Below are 25,338 nucleotides of genomic sequence, written 5' to 3'. Positions count from 1 at the left end.
CCGCCATGCCTGGGTCATCGATCAACGCTGCAACCTGATTCATCTGTAGTCCATGGTTAGCATAAGCATGTTCCTGAGAGACTAGCGATACCCTGTAGTTGCCGCTGCCGGCGCGATCGTTGTGGTTCTCTGTTGGTTCGTGGAAGGCTTCGGCTCCCAGCGCCCCCTCTCCCCACTCTTCTCCAATGAATGAGCCGAGGTCGTCCTCTGGTGCGTACCCTTGGTCCATCATGCGGGGCACGTAGGCTTCCGGGGCCGTCACCCCGAACACCTCGCCGTGGTGCCCCACGCTCCATGTTGCCCCGCCCATGACGGCGTCCTGGGGATGACAATACGGCATCCGGCCGGGACCATGGGGGCGACGCTTGCGCTTGTGCTTGTCGAGGGCGGCATGGGGGAGTTGGAGCCCCCTACGCCGCTGGCCGTGCTGATGTTGATGAAGCCCCCGGGCGTGGTCGATGGCGCGCGGACGTGGTGAGGTTCGCCGCGCGGCCCTGCAGTGGCCTGGGGAGGAAGTCGATAGCAGAAGGGTGGTGCTCCCGACGTTGCTGCGTCCAGCAGCTCGGCAACACGCTCAAGCAGCGTGTCCCGGCCGCTCTCCATCAGCCTACATCACAGCAGCTCCCTTGCCACGGTGAGCGCTGCCCGCATGTTTGCTTGCTCCCGCCACGAGTGCGGCGCCGTTGCTGCGGCATGACTCGCCGCTCTCTCCGCGGCTTGTACCTGTCGTGGGGTGAGGGTGGATGGCACCTGGCCGCGCTGGTCACGGCGCCCGGCGGGGTTTGGCAGCGCCCGTGCCGCTTGGAGTGCAGGGTCGAGACCTTCATGGGCAGGCGGCGCTGCCCGGGCTGGCCAGGCTGCCCAGCGGTCAGAGCCGGCCCTTGAATCGCCAGACATCGTGGCTGGGGAGCGTCGGCGAGCTGGCTGGCGGAGAAGAAGCTCCGGCGCACCCCTACTTGGCGCGCTAAATGTCGGATGTGGGGTTCCGGCAAACCCTTAAGGTTCGAACACTGGGGTGCGCGCGAAGTCTCTCCCTCCTACCGATCTATGCTCTAGCTCGCTAAGATCTCGCGGATGAACTCGACGAACTCGCAACACAGGAAGACACGAGGTTTATACTGGTTCGGGCCACCGTTGTGGTGTAATACCCTACTCCAGTGTGGTGGTGGTGGATTGCTTCTTGGGCTGATGATGAACAGTACAACGGAAGAACAGCCTCCTGAGGTTGAGGTGTTCTTGTGCTTGTGAACTTGTGGCATGAGGATTCGATGCCTCTACTATGGTGGCTAGCTCTACTTATATAGGCCCTGGTCCTCTTCCCAAATATCGAGCAGGAAGGGAGCCAACAATGGCGGGCAAATTTGAAGGGGGACAGCTAGTACAAGCTATCCTGACAAAAGCGGTCTTCGCCTGCAAAAAGCTCTGGGGTGACGCCGTCTTGGGCTCCACGATGACCTCTGCCTTGCCGTCCTCCTGGTCTTGGTCTCGTTGCACCAATATGGCAACCTTTGCCTGATGCCTCGGTACTCTTCGCCTGCGCTGGCCTCCTTAGCACCAAAGAGGAAATAGAGACGCTGCACGCACTGGCGCCCGCCTGGCACCCGCCTGGTACCGTTCGTCATGGCTCACGTCATGAAAGCCTCGTGAGGTTTGCCTCGCCTTGATATCTCCGCTCCTCGTGAGCCTGCTTGGCTAGGCCACTCCAGAGGCGGTCTTGCGTCGTCCGCCTCGCGAGGCTTGGACCCTCGCGAGGGTCTTGGGTGCCTTGTTGACGAAGATGGGCCGTACGGCCTGCTGCTTGGCCACGCTGTGGGCCGCAGGCAGGCAAGTCTGGGGACCCCCGTTCCCAGAACGCCGACAAACCCGACCGACAGGCTGAAGACCGCCTTCATCACGCCATTCGGAGCCTTCTGCTATCTGACCATGACGTTCGGCTTGAGAAATGTCGGCGACACATTTCAGCGTTGCATGCAGAAGTGTCTCCTCAAGCAACTCGGCAGAAATGCCCACGTCTATGTGGACGATGTTGTGGTAAAGACAGAGAAGCGCGGAACGCTGCTAGAAGACCTCAAGGAGACTTTTGAAAACTTGCGCCGACTTCAGATCAAGCTCAATCCGGAGAAATGCGTCTTTGGAGTGCCAGCCGGCCAGCTTCTTGGCTTTCTGGTCTCAGAGCACAGCATAGAGTGCAACCCTGTGAAGATCAAGGCCATCGAGAAGATGGAGGTGCCCACTCGACTACTGAACGTGCAAAAATTCACCGGCTGCTTGGCATCCATCAGCCGTTTCGTCAGTCGGCTGGGTGAGAAGGATCTTCCCCTGTACCAGCTCATGAAGAAGACCACTTTCTTTGAGTGGAACGACAAGGCGGATGAAGCTTTTCTCCAACTCAAAAAGATGTTGACCACCCCGCCTGTCCTGGCGGCTCCGACTTCTAAGGAGCCCATGCTCCTCTACATCGCCGCCACCAGCCGGGTGGTCAGCACAGTCATAGTTGTGGAACGCAAGGAAGAAGGCAAAGCACTACCAGTCCAGAGGCTAGTGTATTACCTGAGTGAAGTGTTGTCCGCCTCCAAGCAGAACTACCCCCACTATCAGAAGATGTGCTACAGCGTGCACTTTGCCGCCAAGAAGCTGAAGCCATACTTTCAAGAGCACCCAATCATTGTGGTCTGCACTGCTCCACTTGCCGAGATCATTGGAAGCCGAGATGCTTCAGGCCGAGTGGCCAAGTGGACCATAGATTTGGCCCCCTACACCATCTACTACCAGCCTCGCACCGCCATCAAGTCACAAGCACTGGCCGACTTCCTCGTCGACTGGGCCGAGACCCAGTACCTGCCGCCAGCGCCGGACTCCAACCATTGGCGGATGCACTTTGATGGTTCCAAGATGCGCACCGGTCTAGGAGCCGGTATCGTCCTCACCTCTCCCAAAGGCGACAAGCTCAGATATGTGCTGCAAATCCACTTTGCCGCCTCCAACAACATTGCTGAATACGAAGCACTCATTCACGGGCTCCGGCTTGCCAAGGAACTCGGCATTCGCCGGATCCTGTGCTATGGTGATTCCGACTTAGTGGTCCAGCAGTCGTCAGGCGACTGGGACGCCAAGGACGCAAATATGGCCAGCTACCGCTTCCTCGTCCAGCAACTCAGTGCATACTTTGAAGGGTGCGAGTTCCTCCATGTGCCAAGAAATGACAATGAGCAAGCCGATGCTTTGGCACGGATTGGCTCTACTCGGCAAGCAATACCAGCCGGCGTCGCCCTGCAACGCCTCCTCAAGCCGTCTGTCAAGCCGTCACCAGAATCAGACTCCATCTTTGTGCCGGCTCCTCCTGAAGCAGTCGGATCCGACTTGAGGACCCCAGCAGCCGGCACGGGGAATTCGGCAGGCAACCCGGGCACTGCAGCAGCCGCATCCGGCCCGGGGACTTCAGAACCCGGCCCGGGAACTGCAGCAGTCGGCCCGGGGACTTCATCGACTCAGCAGGCGGCAGCCGACTCCAACCCGCCGCCCCTCGGCCCAACCGCCCTTGTGCAAATTGCAGTCCTGACAGTCGAAGAAATAACAGCACCTTCATGGGCTCAGCCATCCTCAACTTTCTGGTGAAGAAAGAGCTGCCGACCGATGAGATCTCGGCCCGGCAAGCGCAACGCCGGGCAGTAGCGTACACCATTGTCAAGAGAGAACTTGTGAGGCGCAGCGTCGCTGGTGTTTACCAGCGCTGCGTGGAGCCGGAGCAAGGCCAAGCAATCCTCAAAGTTATCCACCAAGGCGAGTGTGGTCACCACGCGGCTTCAAGAGCACTTGTCGCAAAAGCTTTCCGCCATGATTTTTTCTGGCCGACTGCTCTAGAAGATGCCAAAGACTTGGTCCAGAAATGCAAAGGGTGCCAGAAGTTCCGCTCAAAGCCACATCTGCCGGCTTCTGCACTCAAGACCATCCCCATCGCCTGGTCCTTTGCCATCTGGGGGCCGGACGTGGTGGGACCATTCAAAACAGCACGCGGTGGCATGACTCATCTGCTTGTCGCGGTGGACAAGTTCACCAAGTGGATAGAAGCAAAACCAATCAAGAAGTTGAATGGTCCGACTGCTGTGACTTTCATCGCCGACATCACCATCCGGTATGGCGTACCGCACAACATCATCACCGACAACAGCACGAACTTTGCCAAAGGCGCCTTGGCCCGTTTCTGCGCGACACAGGGCATCCAACTGGACTTAGCGTCCGTTGCCCATCCGCAGTCAAACGGCCAAGTGGAGCGAGCAAACGGCCTCATTTTGTCCGACATCAAGCCCCGACTGGTCGAACCCCTAGAGCGTTCGACCGGCTGCTGGCTCGACGAGCTGCCGGCTGTCCTCTGGAGTCTGCGCACACTCCGAACAAGTCAACCGGCTTCACGCCTTTCTTCCTCGTCTACGGTGCCGAAGCCGTCATCCCGACGGACATAGAATTCGACTCCCCTCGAGTCACCATGTACACCGAAGAGGAGGCAAAAGAAGCACGAGAAGGCGGCGTCGATCTGCTGGAAGAGGGCCGGCTGTTGGCACTCAGCCAGTCCACCATCTACCAGCAGAGCCTGCGCCGATACTACAACCGGAAGGTCAAGCCAAGATCCTTCCAAGAGGGAGACCTTGTGCTCCGGCTGATCCAGCGAACAGCCGGCCAGCACAAGCTCTCGGCACCTTGGGAAGGCCCCTTCATCATCAGCAAGGTGTTGGGCAATGAATCCTACTACCTGATCGATGCTCGGAAGCCTCGAGCACGCAAAAGAGACGACTCCGGCAAGGAGACGGAGCGACCATGGAATGCAAATCTCCTCCGAAGGTTTTACAGTTGATGCAGTATGTACCACGCCAACTTTTGTATTAAGTACGAAGATTCCGGGTCCCGCGAGAAGAGCTCGGGGACTGCCCCCTTTTATCTATATGATAAGTATTATGCATATCAATGTGTTATTTCATTAGTCCGCCTGGCAACGGGTCCGACCAGTCGACCCGGGGACTCGCCGCCTTGTACTATGTAATGCTTCCTGCGGCCGGACAAGTAATGTGTTGGCACTTAAGCCTTCTCATGCCAGAAGCCGCAGCTCGCAGAGCGGCTGTCTGGTGGGCAGGAGTTAAGGCAGAAAGGGTGTCCGCATGAAAAATGGCTAAGGAACCAAAGCATGTACATAGTTCAAGCCGGCTCCCGGCCTCACCGACCGGCTGCTAAGCAGCCGGCCGGCCAGCTTCTACTTAAATTGCCAAAAGCTCTAAGCGGCTAAGTACTTACCCTCCCAAAGCAGCCAAGTACTTGACCCAGCCTCAGTCCGCAGAGTGGTTGTTTGGCTGGCAAGACGGCAGCACAGGGAGGGCGGCAAAGGAAAAAAGCCAAGGAGCAGAAAGCAAGGAAAGATAGAACTCGGCAAACGTATTTACACATCAAAAGGCCCTTGGCCAACATTCAACTGAAGTTTGAAATACACCCCGCGGGTGGAATTGTGCGAAGTTAACAAAGTTTGTCGAGACTGATAAGCAGGTAAAAACAAAAGGTAAATTGGCAGCCTAGGGAGCAGCAGACGGGTTCGGCGGAACGGTGGAGTCGGTGGTGCCGGTTGGTGGAGCGGCCGGCTGGTCGGTCTCCGCTTGGTCGCCTTCAGCAGCAGCCGGCTCGCTCGGGCGTGGCTCATTGCTGGAGGCACGGTCGAGCTGAGGCTGGCCGTCTGCTCCAACCTCTGGCGCTTCCTCTTCACTTTCCTCGTCCTCCTCGCCTTCTCCCTCGTCGCTGGAGTCGATCACTTCGGCCGAGTCCTCGCCATCCTCTGGGTTCAGCCCGAACCACTCTGGCGGCGCCTCGGCACCGTTCTCAGCTAGCTCCGGGACGAAGATGCTAGTATTGGTGTACTCGGCGATTGTCGTCGCCCGTTTGACAAGTTCACCCTCTACCGCCACCAGCTCCTCCTGGGCCTCTTGTCGAAACGTGGTCAACTGGGCTAGATTTAGCCCAGGGTACCACGCCTTGATGAACTCCAAGGCTCGGCGTGCTCCAGCCCGGGCCGAGGAGCCCTTCCAGGCCTCAAGACCGTCGGCCGCCACCTCCAGCCAATCGGCAGTCCGGCTGGGAGTGCACGAAGCCGGCATGTCCGGCCACAGGGCGGAGATGGCCTGCGCCCCGACACGCTGGATGGCGCAGCATCCGATGAGCCGGACGAAGACGGGCCTGGATGCTGAGAAGTTGTTCGCTGAGGGTCCGGGGGGCGTTGGCAGCAATCTGCGCACCTTCTGCCCTCCGCTCTTCGCGGTCAGCCTCAATGGCCTGATTGGTGGCGTCAGAGTGACCAGGGAAGAAGTCTGCCCAAACAGAAAGGAAAAGAGCCAAAGTTAGAAGCAAGAAGCCGGCTCGATCAGCAGCCGGGGGCTCAAGGAAAGAAAAAAGGCTCACCGTCAACCATGTCTTCAATTTTGCCGAAGCCGGCAGTCAGCAAAGCCTCCTTATCGGTCCAGCCGGAGCGTTCGGTCTCGAACTCAGCAAGGAGAGCGGTCTCCTTTTCCTCCGCCTCCTTCTGGGATTTCTTGAGAAGCTCCGCCTGCTCCGCCAGTTGCGTGGTCAGCCGGTCACGCTCCTCGGCCAGCTTGCTGCAGTCCGCTTCCTTGGCACGCAGCGCGGTGTTGGCTTCGCCCAGCTGCTGCTGCAGGGCAGCGTTGGCCTCTGCAAGAAGGGAGAAAGAAAAAGGCGTCAGCAGCCAACAGAGAAGAAGTACAGTCGCCGGGGAGATCCGGCCCGACTGATCAGCAGTCGGCCCGAATCTCGGGGACTACAGCCCGCGGGCGCGCCCCCACGGAGAAAGAAGTTATAAAAATCAACAAAGAAGAAGAACAGTTGCCGGGAAGATCCGGCCCGACTGCTCAGCAGTCGGCCCGAATCTCGGGGACTACTGCCCGCGGGTGCGCCAGCGCGCCCCCGCGGAGAAAGAAACAAATACTTACTCCGGCTTTCCGACAAGTCGGCGGTCCGTTGATTCAGCTCCTGGACTTTGGAGTTGAAGGCGGCCGCGCGGAGGTTTCGATAATCCTGCAGTGAAGATATCAGACAATGTTAGCACTCGGAGCTTGCCAATTGAAGTTCCGAGCCGCCTGCTCAGTAGCCGGCCCGAAACTCAGGGACTACACCCAGTGGGTGCGCTGGCGCACCCCCACAGAGAAGTACAAGAATCAGAAATAAAGAAGAAACATACCCGGACGGCCGCTCGCGAGTCCAAGAACGCTTGGTTGCACCGTTTCAGGGCGTCGGCCTCGGCTCGGAGTTTGCCTTGGACGTCCAGGATCGCCCGATTCAAAGGGCCCGTCCCGCCTCCCCGCACCCAATCAGCGGGTGCGGCGCTGGTCGCCTCGGCGTCCGGGATCGAAGAGCTCGCGGCACCGGCTTCCAGCGGGCGTGGCGCTGAAGCCGCCTTTGCAAGCCGGCGGCGCGATGGTGTGCGGACCTCGGGAATCAGGCCCGTCACCATCTCGTCTCCGGCTGACGGCACCGGCGGGTCCACCGGCTGCTTGTCGCACGCCTCTCGAGATGGTGGCGGCGGAGGCACGGCCACGTCCAGCATGACGACATCACCGCCGTCCCTCTCCATGATCGGGTCCTCGTCGCCGGCTCCCCCAGTCGGCGCCACGAACTCTAGTGGTGGCGGCGCGGAGTTTAAGGGGATGACGAATAACGTCGACTAACAGCGCGCGGCTTCTTCAGCCTGCTCCTTCGCCGCGGCAGCGGCCTCGGCCTCCGCCAGCTTCTTCAATGCGGCGGCCTCCGGCTTGTCTGCCTCCGCCTTCTCCAGGCGGGCGGCTTCCTGCTCCTCGCGCACCTCCCACGCGTTTCGCTCCCGCGCCTCCCGGAGGTCGGCGGCCGGATCGATTCATCGGGTGGTGGTGGAGGTCTCCGCCGACCCAATGACGGAGGCGGCGGCCGACTTCTCAAGAGAGAGTGGGGCCCTAAGTCAAGAAAGTAAAGCAAAGGAAGTTCAGGGAGAATCGACAAGGAAGAAAAAGCACAAGAAAAGATACTTACGCCGACACCATGGGAGGCGCCTTCGGGAGCTTCTGAAATTTGGCCACCTTCGTCGCGGCCTCCTTCCGCCTGGTCGCGGCGGTCGGATTCTTGGCCTTCTTCGGCGCGCTACCGAACAAGGCGACGCCCTGTTTACGCTTTCGCGTGCCGCCTCGAGCAGTCGGTTCGCCGGAGGGGCCCGCGTCCACCCTGCCGGCGCCTCGTGCAGGGCGCGACTTGTCTTCCTCATCGTCATCGTCAGGCCAAGTCTCGATGCCGCCTTCTTCGGAGCCGCCAGCTCCATAGACGCCGCCTGTGGCGTCGTCCTCCAAGGCAGCCGCCCCCAGGTCAGGGTCGTCCACGTCGCTCTCCGCTCGGTCCGGTGCATAGGGGCCACCCGCCCCCACGATGGCGGCTGTCGCCTCAGACATGTAGATCTGTTTCAGAGGGCAAGAGACCGACTGTTCAAGACCGCAAGACGGAATCAAGACGAAGTATTGAAGAAGGGAAAGGTTGAAGAACTTACGGCTGGTGGCGGGTCTGCGCGGGAGTACGGCTGCTTGCCGAACCGCCAGGGCACCTCCAACTTGAGGCCGGAGATCTTGTTCACCAGGTTTGCCACCTCAGCAGCCGGCATCTCCTTGGTACTCAGCCGGCATGGGTCGCGGTGCCCGCTCATCCGGCTGATCAAGTGAGGCCGGCCTTGGAGCGGGAGGACCCGGCGCGCGACAAAGGCGACCAGCAAGTCGGACGCCTTGAGGCCTTCGGCCTCGGTCAGCACTTGGAGTCGGTTGATGGCGGCAGCGCCGTCTGCTGACACCGGCTTCGGCTTGTAGCCCCAGTTGGCCCGAGGCTCAGCCGGAGGGCCAGCTTCATAGGCCGGCGGGTTGATGAAGTCGACTGCCGGGTCGACGTTCTCCACGTAGAAGTAAGATTGCTGCCACATCTTGACCGACTGTGGCAGCTTGATGGAGGGGAAGGCGTTCCTGGGAGACGGACGGCGCACCGCGACGAAGGCGCCGCACTGGGCTGCCACCTCCCGGATGGAGGTGCCCAGCTTAGTATAGAAGAACGCTCCGTACAACTCGATGGTGGGGAGGATGCCGAGGTAGCCTTCGCACATCGTGACGAAGGCGGATAGCAACATCATGGTGTTGGGCATGATGTGATGAGTTTCGAGATGGTAGAACTCGAGGAACGAGCGGAGAAAGCCGCTCGCCGGCAGGCCGAAGCCGCAGATGAAGTGCGAGCGGAAGATGACCCGCTCGCCCTCCGCCGGCACCGGCGAGATCTCCCCCGCAGGAGGCACGCGCGCCTTCACGAAGCCTGCGCCGGGAAGGCGCCGCGTGTCACGAAGGAAGGCGATGTGGTCTTCATTGACGTTCGACCCCTCCCAGTCTCCTCCCCGCTCGCGCGCCATGGAAAGCTCGACGAGGTGAATGGTGCGGCAGGGGTGCTGAGGATTGATGCGGGGCCAAGAGGGCTTGGGACGGAGGAGCTCGACGAAGACGAGCAGCGGAAGCACTCCGGCGTAGCTCGGGGGCGCTGCGGCGAGAGGAAGAAGGAGATGAGAATGGGGCAGGAGGGCGCACGTGCTCCGCCGCTTCCCCTCCTCCCCCTACTTATAGCCTGTGGGCTATGAAGCCGAGGGGGCGGGGCGTGGGATCGTGGGATTAACTGTGCCCATGACCCCACGACCGCGCGATTACTGCGCACAGTAACTCCGCAAAGAAGCTCAACCGGCCGCCTCGGCCGCAGCGGATCCGCTCGCGCGCCGAGGCCCGGTAGTGGCGGGCCCAGCCTGCTGTCGCGTCCCATCGCGCGCGTGGGCTGGCAGGTTGGCCCGGCTGCTTGACACCACATGGCATGCCCACGACGGGCAGCGGGCCTGGAAGCTTAGCTAACACGCCACCCAGTTCTCGTCTTGCGTTCGAAGTTTCGGACGAATCCGACTGGACCTGGCCGACTCCCACCTGGCGGCTAGCCGGGAGTCGGACGAAACTTCCGTCCAAAGCACGCGGAGAAGGAAACTGTTGAGGCTCCTCGGCTTCTCAGCCGCGGCGCCTCACCAGCTTCGGGGACTACTGTTGGAGTAATAGGCCACGGATAGCCTAACCCGAGTCCCTGAACCTTTCAAGACATCGGGGCTGGCTGCGCCCCTCAAGACATCAAGATGAAGCGCCGCCTTCCGATGGCCGGCTGGCCGAACGGCCGACTGCCAGAAGATGGCCAACCTCTGGAAGGCGGCATCAAGACGGGCCGACTCCTAGCAGGCGGCCTCCAGAGAGGCCGGCTCCTAGCAGTCGGCCCACGGCGCCCTCAAAGTCTGCGCCCTCATTAAGAAGACAAGATCGGGTGTGGCCATAGTGTAGCCCATCCCCCCCCCTATCCAGGGCCGGGCGTGGCCACAGTGCTCCGTACATGCAGAGATCTCAGCCCGGCACGGCACTGTTGCCACTCCACCCCTGACGTCACTACTGGCAGGCGGAGTCCTGTCCCCATGACGGCCTGTCGGTACGGCCTGCAGGCGGTGGGCCCTACCAGGCAGCAAGATCCCGGAAGACGGCGGAGGCCTGGCCAGTCGGACCTGAGGGAGGCCAGCTTCCAGCAGGCGGCTCGTTCCTTCCTCGGGGCCCGTGCACCATTAACCAGATGAGACACGGTGTGGCTACAGTGATCTCCCACCAGGCGGCGGGACTGTAGCCACGCTCTCCTGACCAAGCATTACGGCTATAGTGATCAGCAGCCGGCAAGACCCGCGAGCGGCGGGAGCGGCCTGTCGGCTCCGTACCAGACCAGTCGGCGAGCCCCAGCAGCCGGCGGAGAAGTCGGCGACCAGGGACACTGACAGCCGGGTCCTACACCCGGCCAGATTACCAATGTACCCCTGGGGGTAGGCCTATATAAACCCCCCAGGGCACCCATGCAAAGGGTTCCCAACCTGTTAGAACTAGACTCATACCTAGAGGAAGGAGAGAGCGAGCCTGCCTTCTTCTACCTCTAGCATACAGCTCGAGGAGCACCATTGTATCCACTAGTGCCTTAGTAATCATGCGGAGACCCCGCAGAGCAGGACTAGGGGTGCTATCTCCTAGGAGAGCCCCGAACCTGGGTAAAGTGCGCTGGCGTTCGTGTCTACGCCTTATCCCGCTTCCAGGCACCGGCGACGTTCTACTCGCTCCCACCATGATAAGCCGTCCATTGGCATATGTCGCACCCAACCCCCGACACACCTGGAGGAGCAAATACAAAAGCTTGCACCTGTGGAAGAGGAACACCAAAAGTAGTGTGGTCATCTCAATTGGTTGCTCGGTTGTCACAAGTGCTCGATTCATCCACCCAATCCGACTAGTGGGTCATTTCGGAGGCCAGGGAGCTTGAGGCACGCATTTACACTTTTCGTATGGATTTACTTGGCACTATTAGGGCCTTCTTCCTCGCAGATGATATTTGGGATTAGAGAGGACATATTCAACAGAACAAGTCATCAGGTGTCACTTTAAGCCAAAAGAATTAGACGAGGTCGTGAGCAACATGAAGAATGGTATTGTGCTAGGCTTGAACTATGTACAATGATAATTAAATCAAAAAATTATGAGGAATTCTGAAAGTTCTAGTGATTGACATTCTCAACAACTTTGTCCAAGGGTTCGTTCATACGTCTAGCTTGGCTCAGTTTTGGGGGTTTCCCAAGGTGAAATGCAAACAACATAAGGCAATTTCGCTCTAATGCTCTGATTATGCAACTCTTAAGTCTTGTTGCCAAAGCGTTCACAACTTTTTGTCTCCTCTAGTGCACAATATCATTAGTTCTAGCCAATGAGTGTTTATTAAAGGTAGACAAATTTTGGAGGATATCCTTTCTCTGCATTAGATTATCCATGAACTCAAATCAAAGAAGCTAAGGGGATTTTGCTTAACCCAATCCTAATAAAGCATACAATCTAGAGGTATGAGACATGGAGATCCCTTGTCTATCCTCCTATTTGATTTGGTGGTCCCTTCCTTTGCTGCCATTTTGAATGTCGCTAAGGTGGCGGGCCATCTCCTTGGAGTTATCTTGCATATGATCCATGGGGGCATAAAATTAAGTTTCACAAGAGTGAAGTGCTCATCTTTTTCTCGTGATGGGGGGGGGGGAGGAGTCTGAGAAACATAACATTGCAAACAACTGCAAACTTTCCCTGTTCCCGATTGCATACCTAGAGATCCCAATAAGCAACAAGAAATTAGTGGCAACAGATTTGGAAAATAGATCAGGATGTTTTAGCAAGGCTGATCCATGTTGAGGCAAATTTCCATCCTCGGGTGGAAAGCTGATCCTGACTAGCTCTTGTCCTCTAGCTTGCCGCTTTTTATTATGTGTTTGTATATTCTTTCGAATGGCCTTCATGGCCGACAGGCTTCTTCCGTATGCTAGGGCATGATGCATAATAAATACTGAGGGTTTTGAAAAGTGTTGATTGCTCTTAAGATTATCCATGGCATTTCATTTAGGGGTTGTTTGCCTTCTAGTGATCATATCTGGAAGCGACTAGGTCAAAGCTCCGGGGATGTGCTCTCTGTGGATACCCTAAAGATGATATACACATTTTTAAGCGCACAACTGCCAAGTTTATCTGGAGTTACGCGAGGAAGATTTTGAAGCGCGATTGAACCCCTTCTTGTTTAGTGATTTCCTCACTTCAAGTGCGGGCGCCATGTGTCAAAGTTGTGGAATCATCTGGACATGCTTTGGAGCGCAGAGTTGGGCTCTGTGGAATAGTAGAAACAAGTTGACCACATAGTAGGTCAGGGGTGGACCCATGTTGAGGGGAGGGAGGCCTAGGAGCCCACTCGAGATATGAAATGCCAATAGCATTTCTTTACAATTTTAGCAAAAAATATTCGAAAACTATATGAATTTTTAGAAAGTGTATCCCGCTCCTATAGTTTGCCCCCACTCAGGACAGTTTTTGTGCCCGCCCCTGGAGTAGGTGATCCTTAAGGACCCAAATGGTTGCTTGTTTAAAATGAGGCTTCTTCTACAACACGGACGCCATTTGCGAAGGATAGAACACTTTTGTGAGCGACAACGGCGGTGATCAAGGTCTTGCACTCGTTAAATAGATTGGTTGGGGATCAATCTTGGATCCAGTCATGCGTGTGGTGGTTGTTGTATCAAACCTTTGGATACTTCGTCTAACCACTCCGTTGTTTTGGGATGTAGTAATCATTAAATTGGTGGATTTAGTGCATCCTTGGGGGTGTTTGTATGGTTTGGATGTTCTCCGTTTGATGCTTTATATATAAAGTCAAGTGATGGCCTTTTGTCTATAAGAGCCTAATTGGTTTGTTGCCAAAAGTTAGCATGCCAAATTTTGGCAACTGCCAAATATTGGCTAGAGATTGGTTGCATACCAATTTTCGTTGTCAATCTCACAGAAGGTTGCCAAATGTTGGCAATTGCCAAATGTTGGCTTGCCAAATATTGGCAATGCCAAATATTGGTAGCAAACCAATCAGCCTCTAAATTGGCAGCTAGGGTCATATAGGGCCCTCCCCGAGAATAAAAAAGGTTCATTGTAAAGATTTTGTTGTGGTGGACGGGCCAGGAAAAGAGCTTGCACTTGGGCTCAACCATGGCGCCCTAGATCTTGTCGGCATCAAATTTTGGGTGGCATGAGTGGAACTGAATGTTTTTGGCTGAATTTAAAATAAAGATGGCCCATTCTAAAGATTTAGTGACAGAGGACGCGCCAGGAAAATAGCTTGCACTTGGGCTCAGCCATGGCACGCTGGATCTTGTCGGCATCAAATTTCGGGTGGTTCCCCTAGAAAATTCAAATTTTGGGTGGCGACCATGAAACTGAATGTTGTAGGCCGAACTCAAAATAAAGACGGTTCATTGTAAATATTTTGCTATGGATGACGGGCCAGGAAAAGAGCTTGCACTTAAGCTCAATACGGCGTCCTAAATCTTGTAGCCGTCAAATTTTGGGTGACATCCATGGAACTGAATGTCATTGCAGGCTGAACTTGCATAAATTAAATGCAGGAGTGATATTCTCTTTTCTTAGAGCATCTACAGCCCGGGCGTGCCAAATCCTGCCTCAAGCGTCCGGCCGGACGGCCCGGTTACGAAATTTTGATCTAAATGGGCGCCTCAAACGGGCCTCAGACGTCCGGGCTGACCGGCACCTCTTATAATCAGCGTAAATATGGGGCACCCAGGCGCGTCCGCCACGTCAGACCCGGCCCACGCTGGCCCACCCGACCCCACATGTATTCCTCCCCATCCGCTCGCCGGACCAAACCTAGCCACTTCACTTCACTCCCCTCCACCAACCAAGCTCATCTCTATCTGGAGGTGATAGAGACTATGCAGGACTGAGGACAATCAGCGGGTGTGGCGGCAGCAATTTTCGATGACTGCTTTCACTATGCATGTGATTTTGTCATGACTAGATTCGAACATTGTTATATAGAGGCAAATAAAGTAGCTCATGAACTTGCCAGATTAGCTAGATTTTCTTTGACTTCAGACTATTTTGAGGAGCCTCTAAATGAAATTGTAGTGATCCTCACAAACGATGTAACGATTATCTCAAATGAATAAAGTTTCGTTTTATTTCAAAAAAAAAAACCAAGCTCACCTCTGGTGATCTACGACTATCTCCGGCATGGCAGGCAGCGGATCTGACTCCAACCAGTCTCGATTGGTCGACTGAGGTGTCATCTCGTGCAGGTTAGAGGAGGCAATGGTCATCGCATTACACTTCGCTGCTCCCGGAGGACAGCGCCCGGCCGACGGCAGGATCTGTCCGGCACGATTCAATAGCGTCGACTCACCGGGCGCTCGGATCCTCTGGGGCTGGATCATCGCAGTCCCAGCAGCCTTTAAATCTCTCCTTCCCCATCTCCGGTCGGGCGAAGTATGAGACCCACCGGGACCAGAGTGTCCGCCGTGGGAAGGAGATGATAAGGGTTGCCGAGGCCCGACTCGCTGCCGACATGGCGGCCGCGGAGGCGACTGATGCGGTGGCGCGGGCGGCCACAGAGGAGGAAGCCATCTGCGCCCGCATTGTGAAGAAGCGGCAGCGGAGGAACATGCGCACCCTCGCCTGAGAGCACAATTGGAAGATCCATGCCATGGTCGGACTGCCACAGAAGGAGAAGGAGGACATTGACGGTGAGGAAAGCTCTGGCGACGAGCAGATCCGGCTCGATCCCTACCGCGTCTTCGACCGGTACTTCCGCGACAAGGACGACAAGGGCGCCGGGAAGGGCAAGGGCAGCCGTGGATGATCTTCTCCAGCATAGCCAAACATGCCAAACTTTGGTAGTCCGATGGCATGTTTAGTGATTTAGTAGCCAGACGATGTGTGTAATGCATCGACGTAGTTGCATGAGTTTGTATGGATTTGAGGCACGGTAATTAAGCTATCCAGTTGTTAGAAGACAAATTTGAGACTTGACCGGTGAGTGTTCGTGGACACGCCCAGGCGCTCCGTGGGCGTTTGAGATGTTGGATTTGCCAAGTTCGGATGTAGATGCTCTTACACGTGAGACTCCGTGATACAGGAGACTACAGTACCTGCTGCAGTGCACTGCACGTGAGCCCTCTTTGTTTGTGTAGATATGAACAGATCAACATTTTTCAAGACCTGGACTCCGGTGTACGTAGCGGTGGTGGCGACCAAGAAGAGTCGAGGAGTAGTAATACGGAGGTTTGACCGCATGAAACTCTGCAAGGAAAGTACAGCGCCTCGCCTAGAAGTCATGAACAGATCGCACAGACAGATCCAGCGGTACTGTGAATCAGGGCCTCTCTTCGGACACTCGCTTCGTTTGCACGTAACATGCATTATGGAGTTCTAGCCCGAGCGTACGTCCCAGTGCACCGCGCATCCATGCATGCATGCACGACCGGACTAATCGGGGTGGCTCCGCGGCTTGCTCTGTGAATCTGTGACCGCGGCTCTCTCGTTCTCCGCTGCCCGCCTCGTTCCGGGCTGCTGCACGGTTGTTTTCGTCCCGTGTTTCCGTCGGCGTCGTTCGACGAGTGTGGTGGAGTGAGAGCTACTCCTCATCCCGTTTCGGGGTTCTCCGGCCCGGTCTGGGAACCGGAGAGCCCGGCATGCATTATGATGGCTTGGTGTAGCGTAGCGTCCCATGTTTGACACGTACGTACGGTGCATTTGGAGCACTAAATAATCCTGGCTTAAGTCATGGGCTACATACAGTCAAAGACGCGGCGAAACAAGACATAAACTGTACATCTCGAAGCTGAAAACCTTGAGGCGACCACACCTAAATCACCCAATATTACCATTGTCTATTTCAAAGCCGGCAAATGTTCAAACAGAAAACGCATTCATTTATGTTAGAAGGGAGAACGAGGGTTTTGGTAGAATAGTTGTTTTATTGCTTGAGCCTCGTGGGCATATATATAGGAGTGCATGGTCATTTTGGAGTACAAGGCAAAGTACAATAAATTCTACGCTATCCTATGTTTCCTAAATAAATAATATACTCAACATCCCCCGCAGTCACAACAGTAGCGACGCAGACGGTGAGACTAGAGAAGAATCCGAAGGTAAGCCGACGGACCCCCCCCCCCCCCAGCCATGCATCGCGGAGTCGTGGCTGGAGTGGAAACCGACGAGGTTGCTCAAGCAAGGCGGTAGCCCTTTGTGCCATATGTCGAGGTAGCCGAGCGCGTGTGTGGTGGAGCCGTGGTCGAGGTAGCCGTGCGAAGAATGCCGTGGTCGATGTCGAGTCGGGGTGGTCGGTGTCGAGGAAGTCGCCGTGGAGCCGCGGGCGCAAGGAGGCGTCGTGTTAGTCATAGGCGCAGTGGTGTCGAAGTAGTGGTGCGCCGGGAAGAAGACGGTGTTGACGAAGCGTCGCGCCGGGTTTGCCAAACTCGGGGACACGTCGTAGACGAAGGCACGTGTCGGTGTTGCCAGCATCGGGCATGCGTAGACGGACGAAGACGAAGTTGACGAAGCGTCGCACCAGGCTTGCCAGGCCCGGGGACACTTCGTGGAAGAAGGCACGCATCAGCGTTGCCAGCACCGGGCATGCGTAGACTGGGACCTGCACGAGCTGCACGCCATGTCGGAGAAGTCGGAGAGGCCGGCAGAGAAGGACTCGATGACGGTTGCGGTGCCAATCGACGCAGGGCCGATGTCGCCCGCGGTTATCGGAGTAGACGAAGTGGTCGGGGTAGATGACGGCGACGCTGGCGATGGGCTGGTGCTGGACGAAACGAAGGAGGTGGACGGGCGGCGACGAAGGCTACGAGGGTAGTGGCGGCGGCGGCCTGACGGCGGGCGGCGCGACTAGGTTAGGAGCGCGGCGGCGATGCTCGAAGTAGGCGAGGAACCTAATAGCGTGACGAAGACCGGCGTGGACGGTGGCGTTCCCGCACCGAGGGAGATGGCGCGGCGCATACCACGGGAGGTCGACGCGCGGTGACGGCGAAGTGGACCGCGGGCCGCGGCGCTATGGCCCGAAGGGGCGATGCAGTGGCGGCGGGCAGGTCGGGGCGACGGCGGGAAGACCTCGGGGCGGTGGCGGAGACGGCGGGCCGCGGCGCTACAGCCCGAAGGGGCGGCGCGGTGGCGGAGCGTGGGTCGGTGCAACCGCGGGGACGACCTCGGGACGGCGGCATGGACCGCGTGCCACCCTCGCTACGGCCCGACGGGGCGACGCAGCGTCGGTGCGAGGGTCGGTGCAGCCACGGGGACGGCCTGAAGCAAACAGCCTCGGGTGGCGGTGGACCGGGGGCCGCGGCACTACGGCCCGAAAGGGCGACACAGCGGTGATGCGGGTCGGTGCAGCCGGAAGAAGAGCCACAGGGCGGCGGCGCTGCGGCCCGGTGGGGCGACGCAGCGGCAGCCCGTTGCTCGATCGGTAGAGGGCCGCGCTGAACTCGAGACGGTCTTCAAGGGGCCTGCGGTGGCGCGCGCAACCGACGGGTCAGGTCGGTCGCACGACGTAGATGAGGCGGATCGTGGCGGCGGTCGGGTGATCAATCCAATCGCGCGCGAGGCCGGGGACGCCATTCGGTGGAGGCAGGGTGGCGGCAGAGTCCGAGATGAAGCCAGCGAGGACGGTCGGCAGGGCAGCCGTACAGGCGCGACGTAGAACGAAGGGCGGGCCGGCGCGCGAATGACGGCTATGATGGGCCGCCGAATGGCGCGAGGCCGCCGGGTCAGGGCGATGTAGGTGTCCCGGTCGGAGCAGGGCAGCGACGTCTGGTGTAGATCAACAGGCGGGCCGACGCACGGACGACGGCCGTGAGGGTCCGCCTATCGCGCAAGGCCGCCGGGTCGGTGAAGAAGCCGGCCGGTCGTGCCGGTGTCGGAGTAGAGGCGCGTGGGTGTCGACGACGACAGCGTGTGACGCAAACCGATCAAGCATAAATCGAAAAACCAAAAAGAAAACGCCGATCAAAATGACCGATGAGAGAGAGAAGACTCCGGATCAAAGGATCGGGAAAAAGACTCTCTAGGGCAACCGGTCAACACGACCGGCGGACAAACCCTAGGTACGGGCGGCACGACCCCCGGCGGCGGTCATGGAGGCCGACCGCCCCGTGGGCGGCACGTGGGTGCAGAAGCGGCGGCGGCTAGGGTTTACGATCCAGGTAAGGCTGATACCATGTTAGAAGGGATAGAGGAAGGGTTTTGGTGGAATACTTGTTTTATTGCTTGAGTCTTGTGGGCATATGAGTGTTACTATTCATCATCCAGGATGCAGAATAAGTTATTCTTCACCCGAGGTAATTTTACGATCATTTCATAATTAAATTACGTTTGGAATTCAAATAGTTACATGTCTATTGATTCACTACGTAAAATTTGGCATAAGAAAATAAAAATATAGATCATAAGACAAGAAAAATTTGCAGTTTATGTGTATTTTACACTATTTTTACGTTTGTAATTTTACATAACAGAAAATATTTTTTATAATGATTATATATTTTCTTACTGTCTCTTTTTACGTCGGAAATAAGACAAAACTTACGGAACGTAAAATTACGGTGCGTTGATCGTAAAATAGAGGGGGTGAAGAATAACTATTCCTCACCCAGGGTGACGAATAGTCAATCCCTATGAGATATATGAGTACATAGTCATCTTGGGATAAATCCTACACTATCCTATGTTTCCTAAATAAACATTACACTCAACAATTTATGATGCAATAAGTATGTCATCTGTGCTCACTGCTCAGTGTCTGATAACAAAAAAAACAAGAGCAGTAGTAGTGGAGAAACGCTGAGAAGGGTTTGGGCCGTTTTCCGGGGTCGAACTTTGCCAAAAACGCCAAGTTTACCCGGCCCCGAGGGAGCCACTGTCCCAGGCCACACGTGCACGGGGGCAACGGACGAGGTGCAAAGCTCAGCGTGCCACGCGGTTACACGCACAAACACGGCCTCGGCGCATCGATTGGCCGGTTAGGAAGGAAGAGTACAGACTACAGAGGGATTAAATTGGGAGTCTGCACCCTGGAAACATGGGATCCTGGATGCTAACAAACTTATTACAGGGGCCACGAATACCGAGGGGCATGCGACGGAGGAGACTTGAACCGGAAGGGTTTGACCCCAGCCGCCCGCGTAGGGTAGCAGCACGTAGGTAACATCAAACGAGAGGCCGCACGAGCGGGTTGATGCACACGACCCGATCAACGGACAAGCACGAGTGAGTAGGAGAGATGCAGCTGCGTCTGGCCCACCGGTCAGTGACCGACTCGCACCGTCGCCCTCCCGACCATTTCAGGACGCATGATGTAGAACAACAGATGTTTTTTCCTTCGAGGAACCGGCGGGAGTATACAGAGGTAGAGGTGATAAGTTTTTGAAGAGAACTACCTCTTCATTTAGGCGAAAAAGATGGGTTATGTACAGAGGTGATAGGTTTTTGAAGGGATCTGCCTTTTCATTTAGACGAGAATAAGAGATGGGTTATGTGGAGAGGTGATAAGTTTTTGAAGGAATCTGCCTTTCCATTTACACAAAAAAGATGGTTATGCGTGAAGTTGACAAAAACCCTGAAGAACACTACTGATGCAGTAACTCATTGCAAATCTGTAAAACAAGTGTACAGATGCACCCATCAGTAAGGTCTTCAGTAGTTAGTCACCGACAAGAGGCCAGTGGGTAGCACCCGTGGATGGATGCAGCAGCACTCCTAGTACAGGAAACGAGTATGAACTCCCAAACCTCAATAGAAAAGAACTGCGTGGGTATCCACGAACCGACTCGTAGCATTAGGCCACAGAGGTTTGACCCTAAGACCATCTATAATCCCCTATTAGCAGCGACCTCCCAACACCATTTAATTCGAAGGTCCTTGCACTGTTGGGTGCTCGGAGGACAGGGTCTGCAAAAAACTTGGGTCCATGGGATTTTGGGTTCCATACTTTCTTTTTCTTCTCTCTCTGGTTGGTGGTGAAGAATGAGGAGGCTACACTTGGATCCATGCAGGATTTTCGCATCAATGTCTGTAGAAGTTCCCTGTGATGCGCCCAATGCTGCACGAACGGGCAGGTCTGGACTTTTCCGGTTAAAGTATGGTGGCATGTGACTATGATGGTAGCCTAGTGACAGTGAGGCATCTTCATTTTTCCCATACCTTGGCTTCTTTCACCTTAGCAGCTGTAGCCCCATATGCATCCATGGTGCAAGCATGCAGATGGACAAGTTTTATCACATGCCAGAATACTTCCTTCAGAAGAGCAACCGATTTGTCGAGAAATATGATAGTGCAGATTATACAAGAAAACATAATGTACTCCCTCCGTCCGGAATTACTTGTCATCAAAATGGATGAAAATGAATGTATCTAGAACTAAAATACATCTAGATACATCCATTTCAATGACAAGTATTTCCGGACGGAGGGAGTATAAAGGATGAGGACTAACCTTTGCTTGAAGCTGGAATTGGTTGGGCAGGTGAAATAGTCAAGAGAGGTGTGCATCTAGTCCATACCAATGGATGTGCTGTTACAGACAAACGTAGGACTTTCAGAGTAGTGACAACCGAATGCGTACAAAGGTAGTTAACCCCCCTTGGCTGTAACACATCAGCAACTAATACATCACTATCCATAGAGTAAACTAATGACTAAGGCCAGATTTAACTCAGGTTTGACCATTCACATGCTTACAACAGCCAGAGACATTAGCATCTTTTCAATGGGACAGATGAGTAATTTTACCGGATATGACTCGTCTTTTTGGCTCCATTCTAGGAATGAGAAACGTGTAACTACCAAGGTGAGTGATCGGTGTTTCCCTCATTTTTTTTTACTGAAAATATGATTTCATAAGCATCAGTTTCCCATTCAGAACTTGTTGTTCTTCTATTTTCTGTCAGGGGCAATGTTCAAATTAGGAGCACGCAAATTGAGCAAATAATGCATTCAAATTCCTAAGCAATATTCTTTGACTCCCATTTTCGCTACCGTTTAGCAGTTATCCTTAAAACATACAGTAAATTATAAAGGTGAGAGAGAAAAAGATAAGAATGAAAGGGAAAAGGCATGATTTGGAAGGAATTTTTGGATCAGGAGCGGGATCAAACGTGGGGAGGGGATATAGATGTTGATGCCAATGTAAAATATAGTTGCTGTCAGAGGGAATTACACTCCCAGTGTTCCAATATAAAACTGTACTTGGAATTTGGAAGTCTCTTGATGTCTTGGGAATTGTTACTTACACACCAACTATGGACAAGGAAGCCACAATAAAAAACATTAAGCTAGCAATCTAGTGAGCTAGTAGATTATTCTCTCAGAAGACATAATTATAAGCAGTAACACATATGTCTGAACTATGTCAGATGCAAAGCAACGTTAATTAACTAATTGCTAAGTAATCTAAAGAATGCTAATCCCAAAATGGCAGCAGAATTTGTACAGTTCATCGAGATCCTCGTCATGGAGTAAAGACCAAAGAGACCCTATAACAAGAGTTCAACGACAGGTGTATTCTAAAGATCTGCTATAAGAGCCTGTTCTTGCGTGTGTGCAAAGGTGTGAACAATAAGCCGAATAGCAGGAAGGAAGACCCTACAAAGGGAGCAGCTAAGAGAGCTAAGCGCAAGTCTGGGACTTAAGCTTGAGCTTCCTTCTCTCCTTAAGTAGCTGCATGCCAGTAGTTCCCTGATAGTTTTCCTGCTCGCTTTGCTTGATAAGGAACAGGCAGTGCTTAGAGCTAGGTTCTTTAGGTTAGTTCAATCTTACGTTCAAGTCGTCGAGCGTGATCCCTCTTCCACCTCCAGTAATCAGTAGAAACCCAAATCCTTAGCTATTCCTGTCCAGTAAAGTCTCACCTAACACATCAGTCATTAGGGTTTAGTACGCTCCTGATAACTAGGGCTAAGGTTAGCTTTGATTGGGCTAGTTACTTAGCATCCAGCCACCGGTTTGTTTTACGGTGGTGAAGATATGGAGGAGATCAGGAGTGATGACATGGAGAAGCAAGACGAAGTTATGTTACCTGGCTTCAGGTTTCATCCAACTGATGAAGAGCTCGTCAGGTTCTACCTCAAGAGAAAAATCCAGCAGAAGTCCCTTCCGATTGAGCTTATCAGGCAGCTAGACATCTACAAGTTTGATCCATGGGATCTCCCAAGTAAGCTTCTATAAACCCCTTGTGAACTATCTTTTGCTTCTCTGCACAGACCAATAAAGAGCTATGAAGCCTTTCTACTCTGCAATAAGAACATTACTTGCTCATATATCTTCTCTCTGCATGACCGGGATGAAGCATACATGCTCCATCTTGTTGGTACCTCGTATTTGAGTACATATTTTCTTTTCCCACTAGTTTAACAAGAGCAAACTCTGACAATATTACATACATATTTTGGTTAGTTGTCTATTTGAGGTTGTGCTACTGCATAGGGTTTTTTCCACCTCTTTTCTAGTGTCCACGAGTAGACAGCACCTACATATGATGAAGCCAAAGAAATTTTAGGGTTAAACCTCGGAAAAAAGCTTACCCGTGTAATTATCAGGATTGGAGTAACTACTAACTATAGTAAATAACTGCATGCACCTTGACCAATATGATGTTGAGAGACTTGGTATATGATATCCCATCTTTGAGTTTACATGATCCTGCTACTGTAATGCTTACCGAATATGCCTTCTAGTGGTTCATCATGTTAAGGCTGAATAGTTGATTTATAAGTTTCAAAGTTGGTTTCTCCATGGTTAATAAGTCTTGCAGGCATGATTCATGTGTATATCTCACTATCATTTCTTGACCATGATTGCACCAAACAGGGCATAGGATTAAGTTAACTGATCTTTGGTTATGCACTGAGTTGCTTAATAGACGCCGTGAAACTTCTTTTTGCTCACGCTTACTTACCAAAACCTTTTATTTTCTCAATGAAGAACTAGCAAGCACTGGAGAGAAGGAGTGGTATTTCTACTGCCCAAGGGATAGGAAGTACCGGAACAGCACAAGGCCTAACAGGGTGACCGGAGCAGGCTTCTGGAAGGCCACCGGAACCGACAGACCAATCTACTCCTCCGATGGAAGCAAGTGTATAGGCTTGAAGAAGTCTCTCGTCTTTTACAAGGGTAGAGCGGCCAAAGGTGTCAAAACTGACTGGATGATGCATGAGTTTCGGCTCCCATCACTCACCGATCCTTCCTTGCCGCAGAAGAAGCCACTGGAGAAGACCATTCCACCAAATGTAAGCAACTTGCATGCTGCAACTTTGAGAGAAAATATCTCTGAATTTTTCACTGAACATGTGAAGTTGAATGTACTTATGTAGGATGCCCTCTAACTCTTGAAGAACATTGCTGCTACTTTAAAAACACATCTCTTCCAAATATTATACTAAGATAATTTGTAATCTATTTCTTTCGGAAAAATATAAGGACAGTAAAACTGCAAATGCCTAGCAGATATATATAGCACAATGAAAATGTTCAGACTATAGTGAATTTTATTATGTCAGACATGGATTCGCTTAATCTTTCCTCTCTGTTATAAGTGTAAGATATTGTTTACCATTCACAAGAAAATCACTAACCAACACTTTTTCTATCTATTTTCCCCTCATGAGCAGGATTCCTGGGCAATCTGCAGGATTTTCAAGAAAACCAATGCCACAGCGCAGAGAGCGCTCTCACACTCATGGGTCTCTCCTCCCTTACCCAGCATAAATGGAGCCTACATTCCTCCCCACTTACAGACCACACACAGAAGTCGACACGCCTCAGAGAACACATCATCGGCAATGACCAACATCATCTCCTCCAACATCCAGTTCAGCAGCAGTGGCTATTTTCCTTCAATAGTTTCCTCCTGTCAGAGTACTCTCAACATCATTGACAGCATCAGCAGGCCAGCTACATCCATAGTTCTCCCCCCGTCAGATGCAGAGCATCAGGCCATGAGTATCCTCTCAGCAATCCCGCTCGATCTTCCGGCTGGGATGGACATTGCATCGATGGTTATGAACGCATCACCCATCACACTCTCCAACATGGACAGATCAGCCCCCATGAACATTGAGTTTGCGCAACCGCAACAATGCAACAACAACAGCAACATGATCAGCAGATGCATGGTCGACTTGCCTGATATCGGCAACAACATCAACGGAACTCAACGGTCCATCAATTTCCCATTCAACAACCTGCAAGTGCCGCTTTCTGATGACTGGAGAGCGGCCGTGCCTTGGGACTCGCTCCCTTGCACCACCGAGGCCTCGACGAATTACCAGCCGACCAAATGCTACACTTAGTTTGTACTCTGTAGCAATGTAGATTTGGTTTTAGAGTGGAGTAGAGATTAGCACCTACCTCCATCTGCTAGTATTACAGTTAGCGTGCAGAGGTATTAGAGTTTCGCTCTGTTAACAGTGAAGCTAACAGAACTGATGTGTGCTAGTACTATGTAGCTTGAATTCGTGCAACTAATCACCCTTCTGTGCAACGTAGGAGCTGTTGTAGGTTGTAGCCGTGTCATGTGTAAACATAGCTCAGCTCCAATTTTGTCCATAGTTGCATTGCATGTACTGCAGAATTGTGCTATGTGTGTTTTCTGAAGGAACTGCCTAATCTGATCGTCTCCACTTCTTTTTTCCCCTAGTTTTGAGAAAAATGGAGGGTTGTCGGTGCACGTGCCTTGTGTAAGAGGATCACTAGTATCAGAATTCAGAAGAACAGTTTGCTTACACGACATCGAGGAGAAGGAACAGTCCGCTTGCCTGACAACATGATCGTCCGCCGCGCGCGCGGTAGGACTTGGCTCTGAACTGGCGGCGATTCATACAGTCTGCCC

General features: G+C 53.9%; 1 protein-coding gene across 1 annotated transcript; it reads left to right on the top strand.

The window, feature by feature from the left end:
* Positions 1-22,033: 22,033 nt before the first annotated feature.
* LOC109757449 (putative NAC domain-containing protein 94) lies at positions 22,034-25,115 on the top strand. Its single transcript, XM_020316273.3, has 3 exons — positions 22,034-22,662; positions 23,433-23,737; positions 24,119-25,115. Exons 1-3 carry the CDS (start codon positions 22,476-22,478, stop codon positions 24,797-24,799), a joined length of 1,173 nt encoding a protein of 390 aa, XP_020171862.1. The 5' UTR covers positions 22,034-22,475; the 3' UTR covers positions 24,800-25,115.
* Positions 25,116-25,338: the final 223 nt, after the last annotated feature.

This window comes from Aegilops tauschii, chromosome 6 (genome assembly GCF_002575655.3).
Source record: "Aegilops tauschii subsp. strangulata cultivar AL8/78 chromosome 6, Aet v6.0, whole genome shotgun sequence".
NCBI lineage: Eukaryota > Viridiplantae > Streptophyta > Magnoliopsida > Poales > Poaceae > Aegilops > Aegilops tauschii.
Note: the sequence above shows the minus strand (reverse complement) of the source record. Positions and strands in the feature narration are given on the sequence as shown.

Coding starts and splice junctions, on each gene's coding strand:
- LOC109757449 (XM_020316273.3), top strand. CDS start 22,476: ATGGAGGAGATCAGGAGTGATGACATGGAGAAGCAAGACGAAGTTATG. Junction 22,663..23,432: donor TGATCCATGGGATCTCCCAA/GTAAGCTTCTAT, acceptor TTCTCAATGAAG/AACTAGCAAGCACTGGAGAG. Junction 23,738..24,118: donor AGAAGACCATTCCACCAAAT/GTAAGCAACTTG, acceptor CCTCATGAGCAG/GATTCCTGGGCAATCTGCAG.